This window comes from Mus musculus, chromosome 2, assembly GCF_000001635.26.
Source record: "Mus musculus strain C57BL/6J chromosome 2, GRCm38.p6 C57BL/6J".
Lineage (NCBI taxonomy): Eukaryota > Metazoa > Chordata > Mammalia > Rodentia > Muridae > Mus > Mus musculus.
The window spans coordinates 150,395,849-150,419,214 of NC_000068.7; the positions used below are offsets into that span (position 1 = coordinate 150,395,849).

Consider the following 23,366-nt stretch of genomic DNA (forward strand, 5'->3'; position numbering starts at 1 on the left):
AGTGTTTGAAAGCTCCAAAGACTTTTGTGTGTTGGATCAACTTACTCCTAGGCTCACTTATCATTCTTTTTTTTACATTTATTTTATTTGTATGCATACACTGTAGCTGTCTTTAGACACACACTAGAAGAGGGCATCAGACCCCATTACAGATGGTTGTGAGCCACCATGTGGTTGCTGGGAATTGAACTCAGGACCTCTGGAAGAGCAGTCAGTGCTCTTAACCGCTGAGCCATCTCTCCAGCCCTCACTTATCATTCTTATGACAAGGTCTTGGATCACTGGGATGGAGGCTTCTCTCACCCGAGAGAGAGCTTGCTACAGCATTAACTATTTCAGTACTACTGGGCCTCAGTGTGGGAGGAACAGCTACTGGTGCTTCTGCCCTAGTTTTGTAAGGAAAAAAGTCATGCACTTATTAGAACTGCAATAGATACAGCTATAGAAAAGATAGGATAGAAACTTCTATTTCCCATTTGCAAGAGAATCTAATCTCCTTCTCTGAAGTACTCCTTCCAAACACTAGAGGATTTGATATTTTATTCCTTCAATAGGGAGGACTATGTGCAGACCTCCATGAAGCATGTTGCTTTTACATAGATCATTCAGGAGTAGTAAAGGATTCTATGGCTAAAGTTTGAGAAGGACTGGCCAAAAGGAAAATTAAAAAAGAACAGAATCAGGAATGGTTTGAATCCTGGTTCTCCACTTCCCCATGGCTTACAACTTTCATTTCTACACTGCTTGGACAATTTATTATAATTTTGATGCTTTTAACTTTTGGATCTTGTATTTTAAACAGATCAGTTGCCTTGATACAGGATTGCTTTCAGTGAGCTCAGCTATTCACCATGGCAGTTATTAATCACTAATGCATTTAGTGTATATGCAGCTCTGAAGTGTCCTTTGTGGATCTGGTCTTATTTGAAAAGAGTGCTATAGAAAACCAGTTAGCCAGAGACAGTAAGACAATTAAGAGTGTTCTTGATCTCCTATCAACCTAAGGCAGAGACATACATCAATGCTATGTTTGCTATACATGATAGGTAAGGAGCAATATAGACACTGACCTAAGACCTAAGCATGGTCACCTTGGCTATTCTTTACCCTAGATGGGATAATGGAAAACAAGTAAATCTTTTGCCCCCACCCACAAACTTGTATTCTTTATCTTAAAAAAAAGAGCGGGGGGGGGGGATTGTAACATTCCCAGCCTTGAACCGGCTGAGAAGACCTTGAACAACATTTGCCAACTGTTTGTTTGTTTGTTTGTTTGTTTTTACAACCTTGCATTTAATAAGCCTGAAACCATTCTCAGCACATGGCATTGTACACTGGCATCTGTGCAAACAGATTCATTTAACAGGTCATAGTTTTAAAAACTCATAGATACTGTGAGTTCTGTATAAACCGGTGGACGGCAAGTTAGTTCCTTTTTATTTATAAGCCTCATTGTCACCGCAGAATAAAGAATGTAGCCAAAGAAAGCATTATCGGTCACTCATATAGGACAGTGTTGTTTCTATAATTTGAAGCTTTCTGAATGGACGGGTTCAGACCTGATCCAAGTGTAAAAAGATCACTCAGTGAATAGACTATATGGGAACTGTACAAAATGTCATTAACTTCCATCATTAATAGCTTACTCAGCACTATACCACTATTGCTAGTTAAAATAACCTGCTTCTGAGGCCCCACGGAGGGAGGCGGCCTGCACAGGCAGCCTCAATGCCCTGGCCACCTCATGCCCAGGGCGTGCCATACAGTCCAACAGAAACTTTGGCTTTAGGAAGGAGTCACAGACATTGAAAAGAATGGCTTTAATCGTTATTAAATGTGCAGTGGGAGGGAGTGTGCTTCAGATAGTCTGGGCAGGGCTGGCGGCAGGCAGGTCACTCCTGCTGCCACAGCTGCAGACACTAGTTTGTATATGACAGACAATGAGGGAAAGCAGTCCCTTTCAAACAAACTGGAAAAAAAAATGTTCAGAGTGGTTTGTATCAACAGAATGCATTTATGACAATTACATGTAGAGACTCACGCACTCTAAGGCTCTCTTTATATCCTAAAGAAAACAGGCATTTACATTATTCATGACGTATACTAAATTTAAAAAAGATCAATTGTACACTTTCTCCTCAGACAGGATAACCTGCTAGAGTGTACAGCTTAACACCATCATCAGAGCTGTCCGCAAAGGGAACAGAGATTCAAAACAAAACAAAATGCTCTCTTGAGAATGAAGTGCTTCGCTTGCTGCTATAACCAGCAAGTGCCAGCAGTAATCAAATGGAGGAGGGCCCGACAGACAGGTCTACCTGGGCAAGCTGACCAGCACATCACAGTTTAAAAAGGAAGGTTATGAACGCTAAGTTACAAGTCCCAACCAGGCAGTGTCAAGCGACATCTATTTCTTTGCTCGCTTTGTGATCATACCCCGTGGTGGTGTGACAGGTCTCGTGGCGTTGGGCTTCTTTTTCTCTGCAGGCTTTAAAATCTTGAAGGAGTGTGAGAGTCCATCCACACTCATCATAGCACCTGCATTGTCAAACTCGCCACAGTAGTTGGGTGCAGAAAACAGAGTGACTAACTGCCTCTTTGCAAAAAATTCATAGCCATCTTCAACCACCTGATGGACTCTACATATAAGATCCAAATCATGCTTAAGGAGAAATTTTGCAACCACTTCTGCACCAAATGTGAAGAAGGACACTCCTCTGTCATTTTTCACCCCAGCCTAAGACATCTTTATCGGGGTGAGACCACAAAAGATCACAAAGAAGACCTTGATCTGGTACATCAGTTGGTCTCATAATTCGCCGAACTGCTCCATAGATTGAAGATCTGGTGATAAACCTCTATGACAGCAGAATATCTTCTCATCCACTATGGCTGCTATCAGTAAGCAGTTAAGGCCCATCGGACACACAAACTTTATATGCCCCAGTACAGGGGAACGCCAGGGCCAAAAAAATGAGAATGGGTGGGTAGGGAAGTGGGGGGGAGGGTATGGGGGACTTTTGGGATAGCATTGGAAATGTCATTGAGGAAAATACGTAATAAAACAACAACAACAACAAAAAAAAACAGTCCGTGGACGTTTTCCACAGCTTAATGTTGTATCTTCTTTTACACTCATCATAAAATCCGTAGATCCTATTGATGCTGGCGCACTCGTGGTTCCCTCTGAGAAGAAAGAAGTTCTCCGGATACTTGATTTTGTAGGCCAGCAAGAGGCAGATCATCTCCAGGGACTGCTTGCCCCAGTCTATATAGTCCCCGAGAAACAAATAGTTGCTCTCTGGAGGGAAGCCACGGTATTCAAACAGGCAGAGCAAATCATAGTACTGCCTGTGGATGTCACCACATATCTTGAGTGGTGCTTCAAGTTCTAAAAGGATGGGCTGACTGAGGAAGATCTCCCGAGACTTCAGGCGGAGTCCTCGGATCTCGTTCTTCTGGAGCTGGACATTCTTGCCTGGCTTGGACCCTCTCACTTCCAGCAGCCGTTGGGTGATGCTGTCGATGTTGAGTTTGTCGATATCTGCCATCCTTGTCCTGCTGCCAACCCTCCCGCAGCAGCAGCAGCAGCAGCAGCAGCAGCAGCAGCAGCAGCAGCAGCAGCAGCAGTGGCGCCGCCGCCCACTTGCCCCGGGGTCTCACTCGTCCTCCTTCCTCAAGCCACGAGCCCCAGGAGCGGTGGTGGAGGCAGCAGCAGTGGCAGCAGCAGCTGCGGCGGGTCCACACTCACCCGCCACCCCACCCCCACCCCACACCCCACACCCCACACACACACCAACCGCCCTGCTCTGCTCAGGGCTTCCTCCTCCTCTCACCACTGGGAACCACCGCCACAACCGGTCTTAAGGCCTTGGATAGAGACATCTGCCTTGGCTGCAGTTGCAAGTTCTCATGGGAACTTAGCTGTTTTGGCTACCTGTGCTGACCATGCTCTATAAAATACTCCAGCTGAAGCAGGGGATGGTGTTACATCCACTCCGGTAGTGATTTGCTTGACAGGTTTAGAAACCTGGAAGCAGTCCCGAGATGAAGAGTTTCACGGAAACTTAGTCTCCTAGAACTTTGGCATCCCATAGCACGTATGCTCCAATTTTGTCCTTGCGAATGGATCTGTGTGCTGTCTTTCAGTATTGTTCTATTATAGTTGCCTCCAAGCAACGACTTGCCAAATACCTAAGCAAAATTGAACTTTACTTCCTGACCTTCACCATGCCCTAGGTAGTCCTTGAGCCCACCTTGGGCTTGGAATTCAGTAAGAATGTTACCTATTCAGTGACATCCAGAATTGCCTCTAGTATTGTAAGAGAGATAGTGAAAGAAATCAGGCATTACTATCTACCACTTAGAGTTAGAAATCTCAGGGCAAGCCCGGGCGTGGTGGTGGTGCACGCCTTTAATCCCAGCACTTGGGAGGTAGAGGCAGGCAGATTTCTGAGTTCGAGGCCAGCCTGGTCTACAAAGTGAGTTCCAGGACAGCCAGGTCTATACAGAGAAACCCTATCTTGAAAAACCAAAAACCAACCCCCCCCCAAAATAAATAAAATAATAATTATAGTTATGTATGGCAGACTACATTACTTATTAGTAGAAAAGTCCCCCCACACTATCACTTAGAATAAAAGCCAAGTCGCTCCCATACACAGGAATTTACAATGGCTTAGGAAGTAGATCTGGTTGTGGTTTTAGAGTATTGCATTATTCACGAGAAGGTTAGCTAGAGAGAAACTCCCTAATTAGAACCATGACTTGAGTGTGAAAGTCCTTGCCCTGGGAGTGTAAAGACCTCACACCTGGCTTCTAAGAATATAGCTGACTTTGTCTCAGTTGTTTTATTGCCCAGTTCCTGCCAGTCTTCGTGTTTGCATTCCTCTGTTTTGTGTAAGAGTCATTAAGCATCCAGTAATCTCATTGTACCTTGCCGATGTGTCACCTAACTTCCCTATTTTTTTCTGTATAAAAAGTTTGATGCTCAATTTGACATTACATTCAGATACAGCACACTCTCTTGTGCCCCGTATTTGTTTGTCATTTCTCGCCGACCTTTGCCCACCTGTCTGGAACCCTGAGTTCTCCCGCGGATTGAGGGGGCCCAACTGAGGCTGATCCACAGCAGGATGGGTTTTGTGGTTTTTCCCTTTATAAACACAAAGCTTATTATTAAACTATGAGCTTTGATCAGAACACAGACTTGGCTTCGTGCTTCTCTTGCCATACTCCCTTTTTAATTTCCAGCCCTTCATTCAGGTGAACCCGGTTTGATCATAGGCTGCTGGATGGCTACAATCTAGAAGTAAATAGTATTAGAAGGAGAGTATATGAGGCTATGGAATTGCTAGGATGAGGAAAATAGATTAGAGAATTAAAAGATGATGTATACACACATACAACACATACAAAGTCTTTTGTTCTCCTGGCTACTTAAATAATTGGAGATGATAATCCAAGATGCCTGGAGAGACAGTAGAGAGAGCTAACTGCTTTACTTACATAAATTTTAAAAGTTTGTAAGGAATAATTTTACTAGTTGTAATATTTCTGTTTTTACATGAAAAGTTATTAAAGACTCCTGTCTGCTGTACTAGAAAACCACATGAGCTATGCCCAGCTACCTGTGAAGAACAGGCTAAAACCTATAAGGGAATGTGCTTTTGTTTGTGTTTAGTTTCTGCTCTGAGGAAGTGGGGATTGAGACTATAAATCCTGAACTCATATATTTAGAAAAAATTTAAAAATTACTAACAATGAACAAAGCCTTGGGCATGTAATTTTATTAAGTAAAAGATTGGGTTCAGGCTCTCTGGTCAGAAAGGAGAAGGAAGAATGCGGAGAATTCTCAGGAACAGATAGAATACCAGCTTGCATCTACTATTGACTCTACGTCCTTACTCAGAGAGTACCAGCTTGCATCCACTATTGACTCGGAGTCCTTACTCAGTTAGTGCTGCTCCCCTTCCAGCCTTTTTTTGAAGCCTCATCACCCTGAGGCTGGACTTTGGCAGCTGTCCTTGCTTCAGAAGCCCCCATCAACATTCCCCTGTAATCAATTTCAACCCAGGTATTACTAGGCTTCTGGGTCTCCTATATCATGCTAGCAAAAAACACCACTCTTGCTGCCATGTAGGAAAATCCCCCAACATGGGAGCCAGCTGGTGTCTCAACATCTTCAGAATCTTGGTCTTTTTCTACTCCTATTTTCTTTGGTCTTCTGCAAAGGATATGGAAGCATGACACAGTGAGTTCTTCTGAGGGCCCAAATATGGGAACTACTGGTGTAACTTTTTGCTGAACGAAGTTGGTACCATACTTCTCTATGTAGCTGCCAGGAGAGAATCAATTAGTTCTTTTATTTAAGTCAGTTATCTACATATGCCTATTTGGTACTAGGGGATTGGATGGTCTCATTTGATATTCACTTTGCTTCGGAATTGTATACAATAATTTGTATTGTTCCTTGTGAATAAATTGATTGGTTCAAAAAAGACCACAGGGATTTAACTAAGCAACAAAAATGGCTGTTGTAATTAATTTTTAATGTTTTTATTCTTTATGTGTGTATATGTGTCTTAGTTAGGATTATATTGCTGTGAACAGATGCCATGACCAAGGCAACTATTATGCGAACAATATTTATTTGGGGCTGGCTTACAGGTTCACAGTTTCAGTCTGTTATCATCAAGGCAGAGCATGTCAGTGTTCCGGCAACATGGTGTAGGAGGAGCTGAGAGCTCTACGACTTCATCTGAAGGCCACTAGGGGAAGACTGGCTTCCAGGCAGCTAGGAAGAGGATATAAAGGCAACACACACCTACTCAAACTAGGTCACACCTCCAAATAGTGTCACTCCCTGGCCCAAGCATATTCAAAACATCACAATGTACATTATTATTGGGTTTCTGAAAGTCAGAGTTAGCATGTAGAGGTCAGAGGACAATTTGTAGAAATTACTTCTTTCCTTCCATCAAGTGGATTGCAGAGTTTGAACTCAGATCACTGGGCATGGTGTCAGGTGACTGTGACTGCTCAACCTTTGATCAAACCATCTAATTAAATGTATATACAATTTTTATTGTTCCCATACTTTAGCAATCACATCAGAATATATAAAAACCTTCCATTCTCTAGTTGTACTTTTAAAATTTGCGATACACATTTTATAAACAAAATAAAATTCGATCACTTTATTTAAATTTGACATGTTATCCCTAATTGTAAAAGACCCACCAATTGTAAGGTAAAATATGCCCATTTCTATATTTCCATCTTGTATGTGATTAGAACACATTCAGAGAAGTTTTTCAAATGCCAACTGTGAATGTTAAATATAATGCTGAAATTCTAAAACAGTTATGTGACTTTTACAAATGATTTCTATTCCATATTACTTGACTTCCAGGTATTTACATGCTTATCAATAGGATATATGCCATTTTTATGTAAATGCATTTGTACAGATAGAAAGTAAGTAAATTTCTGATTGAAATGAAATCGGAGTTATCAGTTTCTGTGAATTGCATGAATCTTTAAGTCAACTATAAGTTATTTTAAACAGATGAAGGAAACACTGCTGATGTAATGGCATGTACTAAGAGGCACAAAGAAATTCTTTGGTGGGAATAAAGGAAGGAGAAAGGAAATTTAAGAGAGGTTAGCTTAGCAGCAGGATGGTGTCAATGTCAGTACCTAGACGGCCAGACATGGAGGCTAGGATATATTTGGCATGTCAATGAAGGTACAATTCTCGGAATTGAGAAGTATTGGATACCACAGTGTTCACAAAATACTAAGACGACACATAGATACAATTCTAAAAATCTTCATAGAGAAATACAAGAACAACAGAATATATGCGAGCTCTCATAAAGACAGGACATACACATGTAAGTATTGCCGCTCTGAAGGGAACAGTTTCCCCTTTACAAGCTCTGCTCAACTGCAAGGAAAGTTTCCCCCATACAACTGAAACATCTCTGCTCTGCATGAGGATGGTTTCCCAGAGAAAGTGTTACAGCTCTGTTGTGGCAAGGGGAAAGTTCCAGAGAAACTGTTACAGCTCTGCTCCTGCCTGGGAAGGTTTACCCAGTGAAGGTATTAACAGCTCTGCTGTGTTACAGCTCTACTCCTGAAAGTATTGTGGTGTCTTAGTCAGTGTTTCTATTCCTGCACAAAACATCATGACTGAGAAGGAAGTTGGGGAAGAAAGGGTTTATTCAGCTTATACTTCCATGTTGCTTTTCTTTTTTTCTTTTCTTTTTTTTTTGAGACAGGGTTTCTCTGTGTAGCCCTGGCTGTCCTGGAACTCACTTTGTAGACCAGGCTGGCGTTGAACTCAGAAATTCGTCTGCCTCTGCCTCCCAAGTGCTGGGATCAAAGGTGTGCGCCACCACACCCGGCTCCATGTTGCTTTTCATCACCAAAGGAAGTCAGGAATAGAACTAAGCAGGTCAGGAAGCAAGAGCTGATGCAGAGGCCATGGAGGGATGTTACTTATTGGCCTGTTTCCTCTGGCTTTCTCAGCTTGCTTTCTTATAGAATCCAATATTACCAGCCCAGAGATGGTACCACCCACAAGGGGCCCTCTCCTTTTCATCACTAATTAAGAAATTGCCCCACAGCTGGATCTCATGGAGCCACTTCCCCAACTGAAGCTCCTTTCTCTTTGATAACTCCAGCTTGTGTCAAATTGACACACAAAATCAGCCAGTACAACTGATCCCTTGTCAACTTGAAACACAAACACATCACTATTAAGCCTCAACCTTTACTTTCTTATTCATCCTCAAGATATAAATAACTTTAAAAGTCCTACAGTCTTTACATATTAAAAAGAACAATCCCTTAAAAATATCCAATATCTTTTAAAATTCAAAGTCTTAAAAATTCCAAGTCTCTTAACTATGGGTTCCACTGAAATACCTTCTTCCTTCAAGAGGAAAAAATATCAGGGCACAGTCACTATAAAAAATAAAATCAAACTCCAACCATCCAATGTCTGAGATGCACTCACAATCTTCTAGGCTCCTCCAGGGGCTTAGGTCACATCTCCAGTTCTGACCTTTGTAGCACACACCTTGTCTTTTAGGTTCCAGCTGCCTGTACTCCAATGCTGCTGCTGTTCTTGGTGGTCATCTCATGGTATTGGCATCTCCAAAACACTGTTGTCTTCAGCTGCAACTAGGCTTTGCCAAAAGCCTATTATAGGAGCTCTTCACGGTTCCAAGATTCAACTCCTTTGCAAGACCCCTTCAGTTCTGGGCCATCAATTGCAACTGAGGCTGCACCTTCACCAATGGCCTTCCATGGCCTCACAGTGCTGAGTCTCAGCTGCTCTTCATGACCCCTTCAAAACCTATTACCACCTGAGTGATTCTTACACATTACCATGTCCAGCTGCAGCAGTAGGTAGAACAACCTTGGCTCTATCTGGAACACAGCCTCTTTGTGCTCTGCGAAAACACTTTCCAGAAGTTTTTACCTCAATGATGCTGGTCTCTTCCTAATCATCACTAATTTCTTAGCTGAAGCTAACCAGCATCAATAGTCCCAGTAATGCAAAGTTTTCAATTTAGTAGTTCTGGTATCTTGTTTATCACAGCTGATTCTTCAGCCCCAGATAACCAGAACCACAGAATCTTCACAATCAAAATAGCAACAATCCATAAGAGACTTTAATCTTCCCTCAGTAATTTCACAAGCCAGGTCTCCATCTTCTGCACTGTTCTCAAGGTTATCTTCCAAGCTCCTACAGAACATTCCACAGAGTTCTTAGCATCCCAATAGCTCTTCTAGTGCAAAGTTCCAAAGTCCTTCTACACTCCTTCCCCAAACATGGTCAGGTTGTCACAGGAATGCCCCACTATGCTGGTACCAACAATGTCTTGGTCAGGATTTCTATTCCTGCACAAAACATCGTGACTGAGAAGCAAGTTGGGGAGGAAAGGGTTTATTCAGCTTACACTTCCATGATGCTGTTCATCACCAAAGGAAGTCAGGACTAGAACTAAGCAGGTCAGAAAGCAGGAGCTGATGCAGAGGCTGTGGAGGGATGTTCTTTATTGGCTTGCTTCACCTGGTTTGCATGGCTTGCTCTTATAGAACCCAAGACTACTAGAACCAGGGATAGCACCACCCACAATGGGCCCTCCCCACTTGATCACTAATTGATGAAATGCCTTACAGCTGGATCTCATGGAGGCATTTCCTCATCTGAGGCTCCTTTCTTTGTGATAACTCCAGCTTGTGTCCAGTTGACACACAAAACCAGGCAGTACACCTGGCAACAGACAACCAAGAAATGCCTCAAAGTCACATCACACAACAAACCTAACACAAGAGATATATTGGGAGGGACAACCCCAGGAAGGTGGCTGCCTGACTAGAAGCAGAAGAGAACTGGGCAGAACCAGATATAGAAGATCCAGGCTTTAAAGTATGTGCCTACTTTCAACCACTTGAGGATCTGCAATAAACCTGGAAGGTATAATAAGAGCAGAGCTCAGCACAGCTGTGTATATTTACTTTATTTTGTTGTTGCTGTGAGAAAACAACTGGCAAGAAACAAAGAAATACGACATGCCTGTCATCCTAAGAGCAGGCAGCGAGGAGAAGATCAGACATTCAAGGTCATCCTTAGCTACAGTACAAACCAAAAGTAAATGAAGACAGGAAAGAAAGAGAAAGAGAAAGAAAGAAAGAAAGAAAGAAAGAAAGAAAGAAAGAAAGAAAGAAAGAAAGAAAGAAAGAAAGAAAGAGAGAGAAAGAAAGAGAGGAAGGAAGAAGAGAGAATGGAAGTAAAAGATGGCAACAGGTATTGATGGAGGAAATACAGAAAAGATGAAAAGAGGAAGGAAACAAAGGATAAATGTTATAATGTGTAAAAGTTACTAGTGAATATTGATGATGTGCTTGCTTTAACTTTAGTTCCTTTTTTTTTTCCTTTTAATTCATCCAGGGCCCTAATCCCATGTAGGGCAACACCCAAGATTGTGGTGTGCCTTCCCTTAACTCTCTAGAACTCCCCTCAGTTAGCTGTTTGGACATTCCCTAAGTCTCTGCTCCACCTCCTTTGCCTGCATTTCTTGTAGACAGGATTTTAGGGTTGAAACTTTTGAGGGTGGGTTGGTGTCTCTATTGCTCCACTGGGGTTCCTGCCTGGCTACAGGAGACGGCCTCTCCAGGTTCCATACCCCAATTTCGTGACTCACAGCTAGGGTAAACTCCACTGATTCTTGGGTACCTCCTTTATCCCAGTGTTTTTTGTTTTTTGTTTTTTGTTTTTTCTTTTCCTGTAGATTTCCCCTTCCTTCTCTCCCATAAATTGTATATTTCCATTCATATTCGTGGCCATCTAGCCATCTCTCCTGTTCTCTCCACACCTGATGTTGAAGCCGCCATTCCATCCCATCTCCCTCCCTCCATCTGCTGCTTATGACTATTTTGGTTGAGCTAGGTTAACCTCTTTTATAAGCTGCTTTAGACATAGTGTTTTACTACAGAAACATAAAAAGCACTTTTGTAAATATATTTGCAAAACATAGAACAACCTTCAATACCTACTCAAAATCTTTCAAAATAAAAAGCATTATACCTGGATGAGCTATTTCATATAATTGTTGAGGAATATAAGTGCAAACAAAATAAACAAGGTTTACTGTGTTTGCAAGTGCAGACAAAAGAAAGAGGCACATCACATCGTAATGCTTGAATGGATTGTTGGCACTTGTCACTTTTTTTTGTCTAATCTTTTATAACTGAATGTTAGTGTGACAGCTATACATATCACAAATCCATTACAGTCATAGAGTTTCTCTCCAGGAGAAATACTTTCATGATGATGAAGATGGCAGAAATGTTCAAATGTTTGACCATATTAAATATATTCAAGTTTTGCCCCAGTATGAATTATTTCATGATGACAAAGGCTTGTGAAATATGAAAAGGCTTGATCTGATGTAGTTAGTGTACATTCACAGTTTCCCTTCAGTATGGATTTCTTACATAAAGATGAAGACGATAGAAATGTACAAAGGCTTCACCATATTAAATATACTCACAGAGATTCTATACAATAATGTTTCTTTAGTGCTCTGAAGATGTCTGACATGCCAAGACTAGATCACATTGATTACAGTCATAGGGTTTCTCTCCTGTATGTGTTGTGTTCTTTTATGATACTGCAGACCACTTTGACACTTGAAGGGTTTACCACAGTGCTTACATTCGTAGGGCTTCTCTCCAGTATGTGTTCTTTTATGCACTTGGAGATTACTGTGATTTGCAAAGGCTTTGCCACATTGCTTGCATCCATAGGGTTTCTGCCCAGTATGTATTCTTTTATGTTTTAGGAGAAGAGTGTTTCGAGCAAAGGCTTTATCACATTGGTCACATTCAAAGGGTTTCTCTCCAGTATGTATCCTTTTATGTATTTGAAGATAACTGTGAAGTACAAACGCTTTACCACATTCACTACATTCATATGGCTTCTCACCAGTGTGTGATCGTTTATGATTCAGGAGACTAGCTTGACATGCAAATGCCTTATCACACTGATTACATTCATAGGGTTTCTCTCCAGTATGTGTTCGTTTATGCTTTTGCAGACCACTTTGAAACCCAAAGGCTTTACCACACTGCTTACATTCATAGGGTTTCTCTCCAGTGTGCGTTTTTTTATGCACTTGGAGATTACTATTACTTGCAAAGGCTTTGCCACATTGCTCACATTCATAGGGTTTCTCTCCAGTATGTGTTCTTTTATGTGTTAGGAGATGACTGTTTTGTGCAAATGCCTTATCACACTGGTCACATCCAAAGGGTTTCTCTCCAGTATGTGTTCTTTTATGTATCTGAAGATAACTTTGAAGTACAAAGGCTTTGCCACATTCATTACAGACATAGAGTTTCTCTCCAGAATGTGTTCTTTTATGATACAGGAGACTAGTTTGACATGCAAAGGCTTTATCACATTGATTACATTCATAGGGTTTCTCTCCAGTATGTGTTCTTTTATGTCGTACAAAATGGTTGCTTTGTGCAAAGAATTTACCACATTGATTACATTTATAGGGTTTCTCTACAGTATGAATTCTTTGATGCCTTCGAAGATGACAGCGAAGAGCAAAGGCTTTATCACACTGGTTACATTCATAGGATTTCTCTCCAGTATGTGTTCTTTTATGCTGTTGCAGATCACTTTGACATGCAAAGGCTTTACCACATCGTTTACATTCATAAGATTTCTCTCCATGATGTGTTTTTTTATGCTGTTGGAGACCACTCTGACATGCAAAGGATTTACCACATTGCTTACATTCATAGGGTTTCTCTCCAGTATGTGTTCTTTTATGTAATTGGAGACTGCTGTTTTGTGAAAAGGCTTTACCACATTGGTTACATTCATAGGGTTTCTCTCCAGTATGAATTCTTTCATGCCTTTCAAGATGACTGTGATGTATAAAGGTTTTATCACAGAATATACATTCATAAGGTTTCTCTCCAGTATGCGTTCTTTGATATATTTGGAGATTAGTATAACATGCAAAGTCTTTTCCACTTTGCTTACATTTAACAGTATGCATTCTTTCATGCTGTTGAAGATGACTGTGTTGTGCAAAGTCAGTACCACATTGATTACATTCATAAAGTTTCTCACCTGTATGAACTCTTTTATACCTTTGAAGAGAATTGTGACATGCAAAGGCTTTACCACATTCATTAATCTTATAGTGTTTGTCTCCACCATGTGTTCTTTTATGTATTTGGAGACTACTGTGATATGCAAATGCCTCAAGATATTGAATAACTTCATAGGGTTTCTCTCCAGTATGAATTTGTTGATGCCCCTGAGGATGGCTCTGATACGCAAAGACTTTACCACATTGAGTAAATTCAGAGGGTTTCTCTTCAATATGACTTTTTTCATGCCTGCAAAGATAATTGGTACATGTGAAATCTTCTCACATTCATTACACATGAGTCTTTTTATCTGTGTAAATTAATTTTAAAATTTGGTCAAATTATAAAGAGCAATCTGATATTAAGGTATTATAAGTATTTTACATTCATGGTGTTCACCTTCACAATGGGCTGTTATGCATCTTTGAAGATGCATGTCATGTAAGAGCATTGATTAAATGGCTCACATTTACAGCATCGTTTTTCTGTAAGAGGCTTGTTAAATATTTGAAGAGAATGGAAGAACCCAGAACTTTATCACACTTATTCTATTCATTAATTTTCCTATACTGTGAGTCATAATACATTTGCAAAGTGATCTTAGGCAAACAGAAATATTTCCACATTTAGTACTCATAGCGGATATTCTGTAGTATGAGTTTGTACATAGCCCCAATAAAGTTGGAAATTGAATTATTTGTAAACTTGTAGCACATTCAAAGAGGCTACTCCAAGTGGGGACTACTATGTATCTTCTAATTACTGTTCTGGTTGAGAAAGAGGTTCGTTGCTACTTTCAAAATTCCTATATTAATATGGCTGGTATCCATTGTGACATATGATAGTAATATGAAAAGAAGAACAGCAAGTGAGGAGTTTCTACATTGCATTCAAACAATTTGCCCTTTTTTCCTTATACACATGTGGTATAGGGATTAAGGTTTCTCTACACATCCTTGACTCTCATAAACTGTCCCTATCAATAAATTTGCTACATTATTACAAGTATATGAGTGATTCCAACATTACTGTGGACTATTTTCTTCTTAGAAGGTTTTGGACATAGGCTCATTACCTAATGAATGTGTGTACCCTTTACAATATCTGAGTGGTAGTCGGTTGAACAGATTGGCAGTTCTACAGCATAAGCTCTACTGGGCTGTGGTCCTAATGGTGAGATCTGTTAAGGCATTGTTTCTTTGTCTTTGCACGTAGAGGAATGCTGCGCAGCACAAATTAGATACCAGGCATTGGTGTACATGGTTTTGTGAGAATTTAGTGATCATCCATAACTTAAAGCAGTGCTTTTTTCCCCCCACCCTGTTACTTTTCTTTAAAATTTGCAGGACACCTTAAAATTTATTCAGAGACATTCTTATCAGTTTCCACATGCAGATTACCTTCCATGTCTTCTAGAACTTTGAAAATGTTCTTCAGGATTATGGTCTTCCCAACTGTAGCCTAAATATAATGCCAGAGAACGTATGTCATATTATTGGAAATTAGGCAAAATGTAAATTACTATCTTCAGTAAACCTTAGAACCATGCTTGATTTATTCACCTTGGTCTTCCTCATTCTCAACAGAGATTACAAAAAGAAACACCAATAAAAAAAAACAAAAACACTTCTCCCTATATTTTAAAAAGTGAAAAAAATTCACTGTCTTACCTATAGCAGCAAGATTCCTGTAGGTCTCCAGCATCACATCTCTGTAGAGATTCTTCTGAGAAGAATCCAGCAAAGCCCACTCTTCCTGAGTGAAGTTCACATGCACATCATCATAGGTCACAACACCCTGAAATATTCCATACATGTGTACATGAGAAAGCGTAATACGGACAACACTGTAAATGTATACTTCATTGAGAATACGTTCATATAATTCTGGTGCTTCCTCCAATTATTTCCTGAAACAAATGCTCTTAGGTAATTCCAAATTAATTTTATAAGGAAACTCAGTAACAAATGAAGTTCATCTGTGTCATTTTTGCACCCCTTGGATAGGATAAAGAGTTGCAAGAGAAATGGCAGCTAACAGCCAATAAAGACATACAAGAAAACAGATCAACAGTACTGACTACAAATCAGATAAATTGTATGATCGATTGCTAACTACAAAAATGATGAGGATGCTGGTGTATTCTCTCATGCAACCCCAACACTCAGGAGGTAGACAGAAGTGTATCTCATTGACCTAGATTCCAGCCCGGTCTAAGCAATGAGTTCTAAGCAATGAGTTTTAGGACAGCATGAGGTACATATTAAGACACTGATTGCCCTGCAAACAAATCAATCAATCAATCAAACAAAGAGAAAAGTAGACCTCAGAGTTTTTTACTGGAGTTCATACAAATAATTGTACATTCATTCCGCTGTGTATTCACCTTCCAGAAAACTAAAGAGTGCCAGTTTAAACAGTAATAATAATAAAATCTTACTAAAAGGGAATGTATGTTTAAACAGTTATAAATGGACAGATAAAAATATCAGCAGTGCCCTTCCGGTCCGAACAGCACCGGGTAGCTAGGGTGCACAGTCGTCTGACTACCGCCAGCTACCCACAACACCCGCCAAGTGATCTTAAGACTTCTGGTGAGTGGAACACAGCATCTGCTCCAACCCAATCGCGTGGGACTTGAGACTGCATTAGTCAGGGAAGCAAAAACCCGGTCTGAGTAGGGGCACAAGCCCCTTCTAGTCCAAGCAGCACCGGGGTAGCTAGGGCGCAGAGTCGTCTGACTACCGCCAGATACCCACAACACCAGCCACGCGATCTTAAGAATTCTGAGGATTGGGATCTGCCCGGCTCAGGAGTGCTTTGCCTGAGCATCAGCAGCAGACATCTCGATTCCGGGACCCCGCCGAGTGTATCCTGCACAGAGAGCTGGCCATTTTCCCAGCCAGAGGACAGGGATCTGCCCGGCGTGGGAGTATTTTGCCTGAGCATCAGCAGCAGACATCTTGGTTCCGGGATTCCTCCAAGTGTATCCTGTACAGGCAGGTGACCATTTTCCCAGCCAGAGGATAGGGACCTGCCCGGCGCAGGAACTCTTTACCTGAGCATTGGCAGCAGACATCTTAGTTCCGGGACCCTGCCGAGTGTACCCTGCACTGCACAGACATCTTAGTTCAAGGCCCCCGCCGAGTGTATCCTGCACAACTACAGAGAATACCAGATGGCAAAAGGCAAACGTAAGAATCCTACTAACAGAAATCAAGACCACTCACCATCATCAGAACGCAGCACTCCCACGCCACCTAGTCCTGGGCACCCCAACACAACCGAAAAGCTAGACCCGGATTTAAAAGCATATCTCATGATGATGGTAGAGGACATCAAGAAGAACTTTAATAACTCACTTAAAGAAATACAGGAGAACACTGCTAAAGAGTTACAAGTCCTTAAAGAAAAGCAGGAAAACACAACCAAACAGGTAGAAGTCCTTATAGAAAAACAGGAAAACACATCCAAACAGGTGATGGAAATGAACAAAAACATACTAGACCTAAAAAGGGAAGTAGACACAATAAAGAAAACCCAAAGTGAGGCAACGCTGGAGATAGAAACCCTAGGAAAGAAATCTGGAACCATAGATGCGAGCAGCAGCAACAGAACAAGAGATGGAAGAAAGAATCTCAGGTGCAGAAGATTCCATAGAGAACATCGGCACAACAATCAAAAATAATACAAAATGCAAAAAGATCCTAATTCAAAACATCCAGGAAATCCAGGACACAATGAGAAGACCAAACCTACGGATAATAGGAGTTGATGAGAGTGAAGATTTTCAACTTAAAGGGCCAGCAAATATATTCAACAAAATTATTGAAGAAAACTTCCCAAATCTAAAGAAAGAGATGCCCATGAACATACAAGAAGCCTACAGAACTCCAAATAGACTGGACCAGAAAAGAAATTCCTCCCAACACGTAAAAATCAGAACATCAAATGCACTAAATAAAGATAGAATACTAAAAGCAGTAAGGGAGAAAGGTCAAGTAACATATAAAAGCAGACCTATCAGAATTACACCAGACTTTTCACCAGAGACTATGAAAGCCAGAAGAGCCTGGACAGATGTTATACAGACACTAAGAGAACATAAATGCCAGCCCAGGCTACTATACCCGGCCAAATTCTCAATTGCCATAGATGGAGAAACCAAAGTATTCCACGACAAAACCAAATTCACACATTATCTTTCCACGAATCCAGCCCTTCAAAGGATAATAACAGAAAAGAAGCAATACAAGGACGGAAATCACGCCCTAGAACAAGCAAGAAAGTAATCCCTCAAAAAACCAAAAAGAAGACAGCCACAAGAACAGAATGCCAATTGCAACAACAAAAATAAGAGGAAGCAACAATTACTTTTCCTTAATATCTCTTAATATCAATGGACTCAATTCCCCAATAAAAAGACATAGACTAACAGACTGGCTACACAAACAGGACCCAACATTCTGCTGCTTACAGGAAACCCATCTCAGGGAAAAAGACAGACACTACCTCAGAGTGAAAGGCTGGAAAACAATTTTCCAAGCAAATGGTCTGAAGAAACAAGCTGGAGTAGCCATTTTAATATCGGATAAAATCGAATTCCAACCCAAAGTTATCAAAAAAGACAAGGAGGGACACTTCATACTCATCAAAGGTAAAATCCTCCAAGAGGAACTCTCAATTCTGAATATCTACGCACCAAATACAAGGGCAGCCACATTCATTAAAGACACTTTAGTAAAGCTCAAAGCATACATTGCACCTCACACAATAATAGTGGGAGACTTCAACACACCACTTTCTTCAATGGACAGATCGTGGAAACAGAAACTAAACAGGGACACAGTGAAACTAACAGAAGTTATGAAACAAATGGACCTGACAGATATCTACAGAACATTTGATCCTAAAACAAAAGGATATACCTTCTTCTCAGCACCTCACGGGACCTTCTCCAAAATTGACCATATATTTGGTCACAAAACAGGCCTCAACAGATACAAAAATATTGAAATTGTCCCATGTATCCTATCAGACCACCACGGCCTAAGGCTAATCTTCAATAACAACATAAATAATGGAAAGCCAACATTCACGTGGAAACTGAACAACACTCTTCTCAATGATACCTTGGTCAAGGAAGGAATAAAGAAAGAAATTAAAGACTTTTTAGAGTTTAATGAAAATGAAGCCACAACGTACCCAAACCTATGGGACACAATGAAAGCATTTCTAAGAGGGAAACTCATAGCTCTGAGTGCCTCCAAGAAGAAACGGGAGACAGCACATACTAGCAGCTTGACAACACATCTAAAAGCCCTAGAAAAAAAGGAAGCAAATTCACCCAAGAGGAGTAGACGGCAGGAAATAATCAAACTCAGGGGTGAAATCAACCAAGTGGAAACAAGAAGAACTATTCAAAGAATTAACCAAACGAGGAGTTGGTTCTTTGAGAAAATCAACAAGATAGATAAACCCTTAGCTAGACTCACTAAAGGGCACAGGGACAAAATCCTAATTAACAAAATCAGAAATGAAAAGGGAGACATAACAACAGATCCTGAAGAAATCCAAAACACCATCAGATCCTTCTACAAAAGGCTATACTCAACAAAACTGGAAAACCTGGACAAAATGGACAAATTTCTGGACAGATACCAGGTACCAAAGTTGAATCAGGATCAAGTTGACCATCTAAACAGTCCCATATCACCTAAAGAAATAGAAGCAGTTATTAATAGTCTCCCAACCAAAAAAAGCCCAGGACCAGACGGGTTTAGTGCAGAGTTCTATCAGACCTTCAAAGAAGATCTAATTCTAGTTCTCCACAAACTATTTCACAAAATAGAAGTAGAAGGTACTCTACCCAACTCATTTTATGAAGCCACTATTACTCTGATACCTAAACCACAGAAAGACCCAACAATAGAGAACTTCAGACCAATTTCTCTTATGAATATCGATGCAAAAATCCTCAATAAAATTCTCGCTAACCGAATCCAAGAACACATTAAAGCAATCATCCATCCTGACCAAGTAGGTTTTATTCCAGGGATGCAGGGATGGTTTAATATATGAAAATCCATCAATGTAATCCATTATATAAACAAACTCAAAGACAAAAACCACATGATCATCTCGTTAGATGCAGAAAAAGCATTTGACAAGATCCAACACCCATTCATGATAAAAGTGTTGGAAAGATCAGGAATTCAAGGCCCATACCTAAACATGATAAAAGCAATCTACAGCAAACCAGTAGCCAACATCAAAGTAAATGGAGAGAAGCTGGAAGCAGTCCCACTAAAATCAGGGACTAGACAAGGCTGCCCACTTTCTCCCTACCTTTTCAACATAGTACTTGAAGTATTAGCCAGAGCAATTCGACAACAAAAGGAGATCAAGGGGATACAAATTGGAAAAGAGGAAGTCAAAATATCACTTTTTGCAGATGATATGATAGTATATATAAGTGACCCTAAAAATTCTACCAGAGAACTCCTAAACCTGATAAACAGCTTCGGTGAAGTAGCTGGATATAAAATAAACTCAAACAAGTCAATGGCCTTTCTCTATACAAAGAATAAACAGGCTGAGAAAGAAATTAGGGAAACAACACCCTTCTCAATAGTCACAAATAGTATAAAATATCTCGACGTGACTCTAACTAAGGAAGTGAAAGATCTGTATGATAAAAACTTCAAATCTCTGAAGAAAGAAATTAAAGAAGATCTCAGAAGATGGAAAGATCTCCCATGCTCATGGATTGGCAGGATCAACATTGTAAAAATGGCTATCTTGTCAAAAGCAATCTACAGATTCAATGCAATCCCCATCAAAATTCCAACTCAATTCTTCAACGAATTGGAAGGAGCAATTTGCAAATTTGTCTGGAATAACAAAAAACCTAGGATAGCAAAAAGTCTTCTCAAGGATAAAAGAACTTCTGGCGGAATCACCATGCCAGACCTAAAGCTTTACTACAGAGCAATTGTGATAAAAACTGCATGGTACTGGTATAGAAACAGACAAGTAGACCAATGGAATAGAATTGAAGACCCAGAAATGAACCCACACACCTATGGTCACTTGATCTTCGACAAGGGAGCTAAAACCATCCAGTGGAAGAAAGACAGCATTTTCAACAATTGGTGCTGGCACAACTGGTTGTTATCGTGTAGAAGAATGCGAATCGATCCATACTTATCCCCTTGTACTAAGGTCAAATCTAAGTGGATCAAGGAACTTCACATAAAACCAGAGACACTGAAACTTATAGATGAGAAAGTGGGGAAAAGCCTTGAAGATATGGGCACAGGGGAAAAATTCCTGAACAGAACAGCAATGGCTTGTGCTGTAAGATCGAGAATATACAAATGGGACCTAATGAAACTCCAAAGTTTCTGCAAGGCAAAAGACACCGTCAATAAGACAAAAAGACCAACAACAGATTGGGAAAGGATCTTTACCTATCCTAAATCAGATAGGGGACTAATATCCAACATATATAAAGAACTCAAGAAGGTGGACTTCAGAAAATCAAATAACCCCATTAAAAAATGGGGCTCAGAACTGAACAAAGAATTCTCACCTGAGGAATACCGAATGGCGGAGAAGCACCTGAAAAAATGTTCAACATCCTTAATCATCAGGGAAATGCAAATCAAAACAACCCTGAGATTCCACCTCACACCAGTCAGAATGGCTAAGATCAAAAATTCAGGTGACAGCAGATGCTGGCGTGGATGTGGAGAAAGAGGAACACTCCTCCATTGTTGGTGGGATTGCAGGCTTGTACAACCACTCTGGAAATCAGTCTGGCGGTTCCTCAGAAAAATTGGACATAGTACTACCGGAGGATCCAGCAATACCTCTCCTGGGCATATATCCAGAAGATGCCCCAACTGGTAAGAAGGACACATGCTCCACTATCTTCATAGCAGCCTTATTTATAATAGCCAGAAGCTGGAAAGAACCCAGATGCCCCTCAACAGAGGAATGGATACAGAAAATGTGGTACATCTACACAATGGAGTACTACTCAGCTATTAAAAAGAATGAATTTATGAAATTCCTAGGCAAATGGATGGACTTGGAGGGCATCATCCTGAGTGAGGTAACACATTCACAAAGGAACTCACACAATATGTGCTCACTGATAAGTGGATATTAGCCCCAAACCTAGGATACCCAAGATATAAGATACAATTTGCTAAACACATGAAACTCAAGAAGAATGAAGACTGAAGTGTGGACACTATGCCCCTCCTTAGAATTGGGAACAAAACACCCATGGAAGGAGTTACAAAGACAAAGTTTGGAGCTGAGATGAAAGGATGGACCATGTAGAGACTGCCATATCCAGGGATCCACCCCATAATCAGCATCCAAACGCTGACACCATTGCATATACTAGCAAGATTTTATCGAAAGGATCCAGATGTAGCTGTCTCTTGTGAGACTATGCTGGGGCCTAGCAAACACAGAAGTGGATGCTCACAGTCAGCTAATGGATGGATCACAGGGCTCCCAATGGAGGAGCTAGAGAAAGTACCCAAGGAGCTAAAGGGATGTGCAACCCTATAGGTGGAACAACATTATGAACTAACCAGTACCCTGGAGCTCTTGACTCTAGCTGCATATGTATCAAAAGATGGCCTAGTCGGCCATCACTGGAAAGAGAGGACCATTGGACACGCAAACTTTATATGCCCCAGTACAGGGGAACGCCAGGGCCAAAAAGGGGGAGTGGGTGGGTAGTGGAGTGGGGGTGGGTGGGTATGGGGGACTTTTGGTATAGCATTGGAAATGTAAATGAGCTAAATACCTAATAAAAATGAAAAAAAAAAAAAGAATTGGAAATAATCACCCATGGAAAGAGTTACAGAGACAAAGTTTGGAGCTGAGACAAAAGGATGGTCCATCTAGAGACTTCCACATCCAGGGATTCATCCCATAATTAGCCTCCAAGCGATGACACCATTGCATACACTAGCAAGCCTTTGTTGCAAGGACGGTGATATAGCTGTCCCTTGTGAGACTAGGCCGGGGCCTAGCAAACACAGAAGTGGATGCTCACAGTCAACTATTGGATGGATCACAGGGCCCCCAATGGAGGAGCTAGAGAAAGTATCCAAGGAGCTAAAGAGATCTGCAACCCTATCGGAGGAACAACATTATGAACTAACCAGTACCCGAGAGCTCTTGACTCTAGCTGCATTTGTATCAAAAGATGACCTAGTCGGCCATCACTGGAAAGAGAGGCTCATTGGTCAGGCAAACGTTATATGCCCCAGTACAGGGGAATGCCAGGGCCAAAAAATGGGAATGGGTGGGTAGGGGAGTGGGGGGGGTTACTTTTGGGATAGCATTGGAAATGTAATTGAAGAAAATACATAATAAAAAAAAGAGAAAAAGAAAAAAAATATCAGCAGTATAAATGTTGACCATGAATTAGCAACATAGGCAAGGAGAGGTGCTCACTAGATGTATTGCCAGTTTTGCAAAAACTTGAGGTTAATTGCCAGTATTTACATGGAGGCCCATAACTACCCATTGTACCAAGTTCAGGAGTTCTGAGGCCACATTCTGAATACTTTGAGAATGAGGCCATAACATATGATGTACATATTCATGCATACATGGAAAATACTCATATTTATTTAAAAAAT

At 40.8% G+C, this 23,366-nt stretch overlaps 1 protein-coding gene and 1 pseudogene across 3 annotated transcripts in view; both read right to left on the bottom strand.

The window, feature by feature from the left end:
• Positions 1,282 to 3,850, bottom strand: Gm14122 (predicted gene 14122; annotated as a pseudogene).
• The window catches only part of Zfp442 (zinc finger protein 442), a 49,022-nt gene continuing 32,287 nt past the window's right edge, over positions 6,632 to 23,366 (bottom strand). Inside the window, exons 1-4 of one of the 3 annotated variants that reach the window (XM_011239741.2) lie at positions 16,751 to 16,776; positions 15,363 to 15,489; positions 15,093 to 15,153; positions 6,632 to 13,941 (exon numbers count right to left, since the gene is read on the bottom strand). In XM_011239741.2, the coding sequence (XP_011238043.1) occupies positions 12,129 to 13,941; positions 15,093 to 15,153; positions 15,363 to 15,489; positions 16,751 to 16,771 (2,022 nt within the window). In that variant the 5' untranslated portion in view covers positions 16,772 to 16,776 and the 3' untranslated portion in view covers positions 6,632 to 12,128. Of the gene's footprint in view, positions 13,942 to 15,092; positions 15,154 to 15,362; positions 15,490 to 16,750; positions 16,777 to 23,366 lie in introns of those variants that run through there. The other 2 variants (XM_011239742.3, NM_001310645.1) reach the window with 2 other exon arrangements.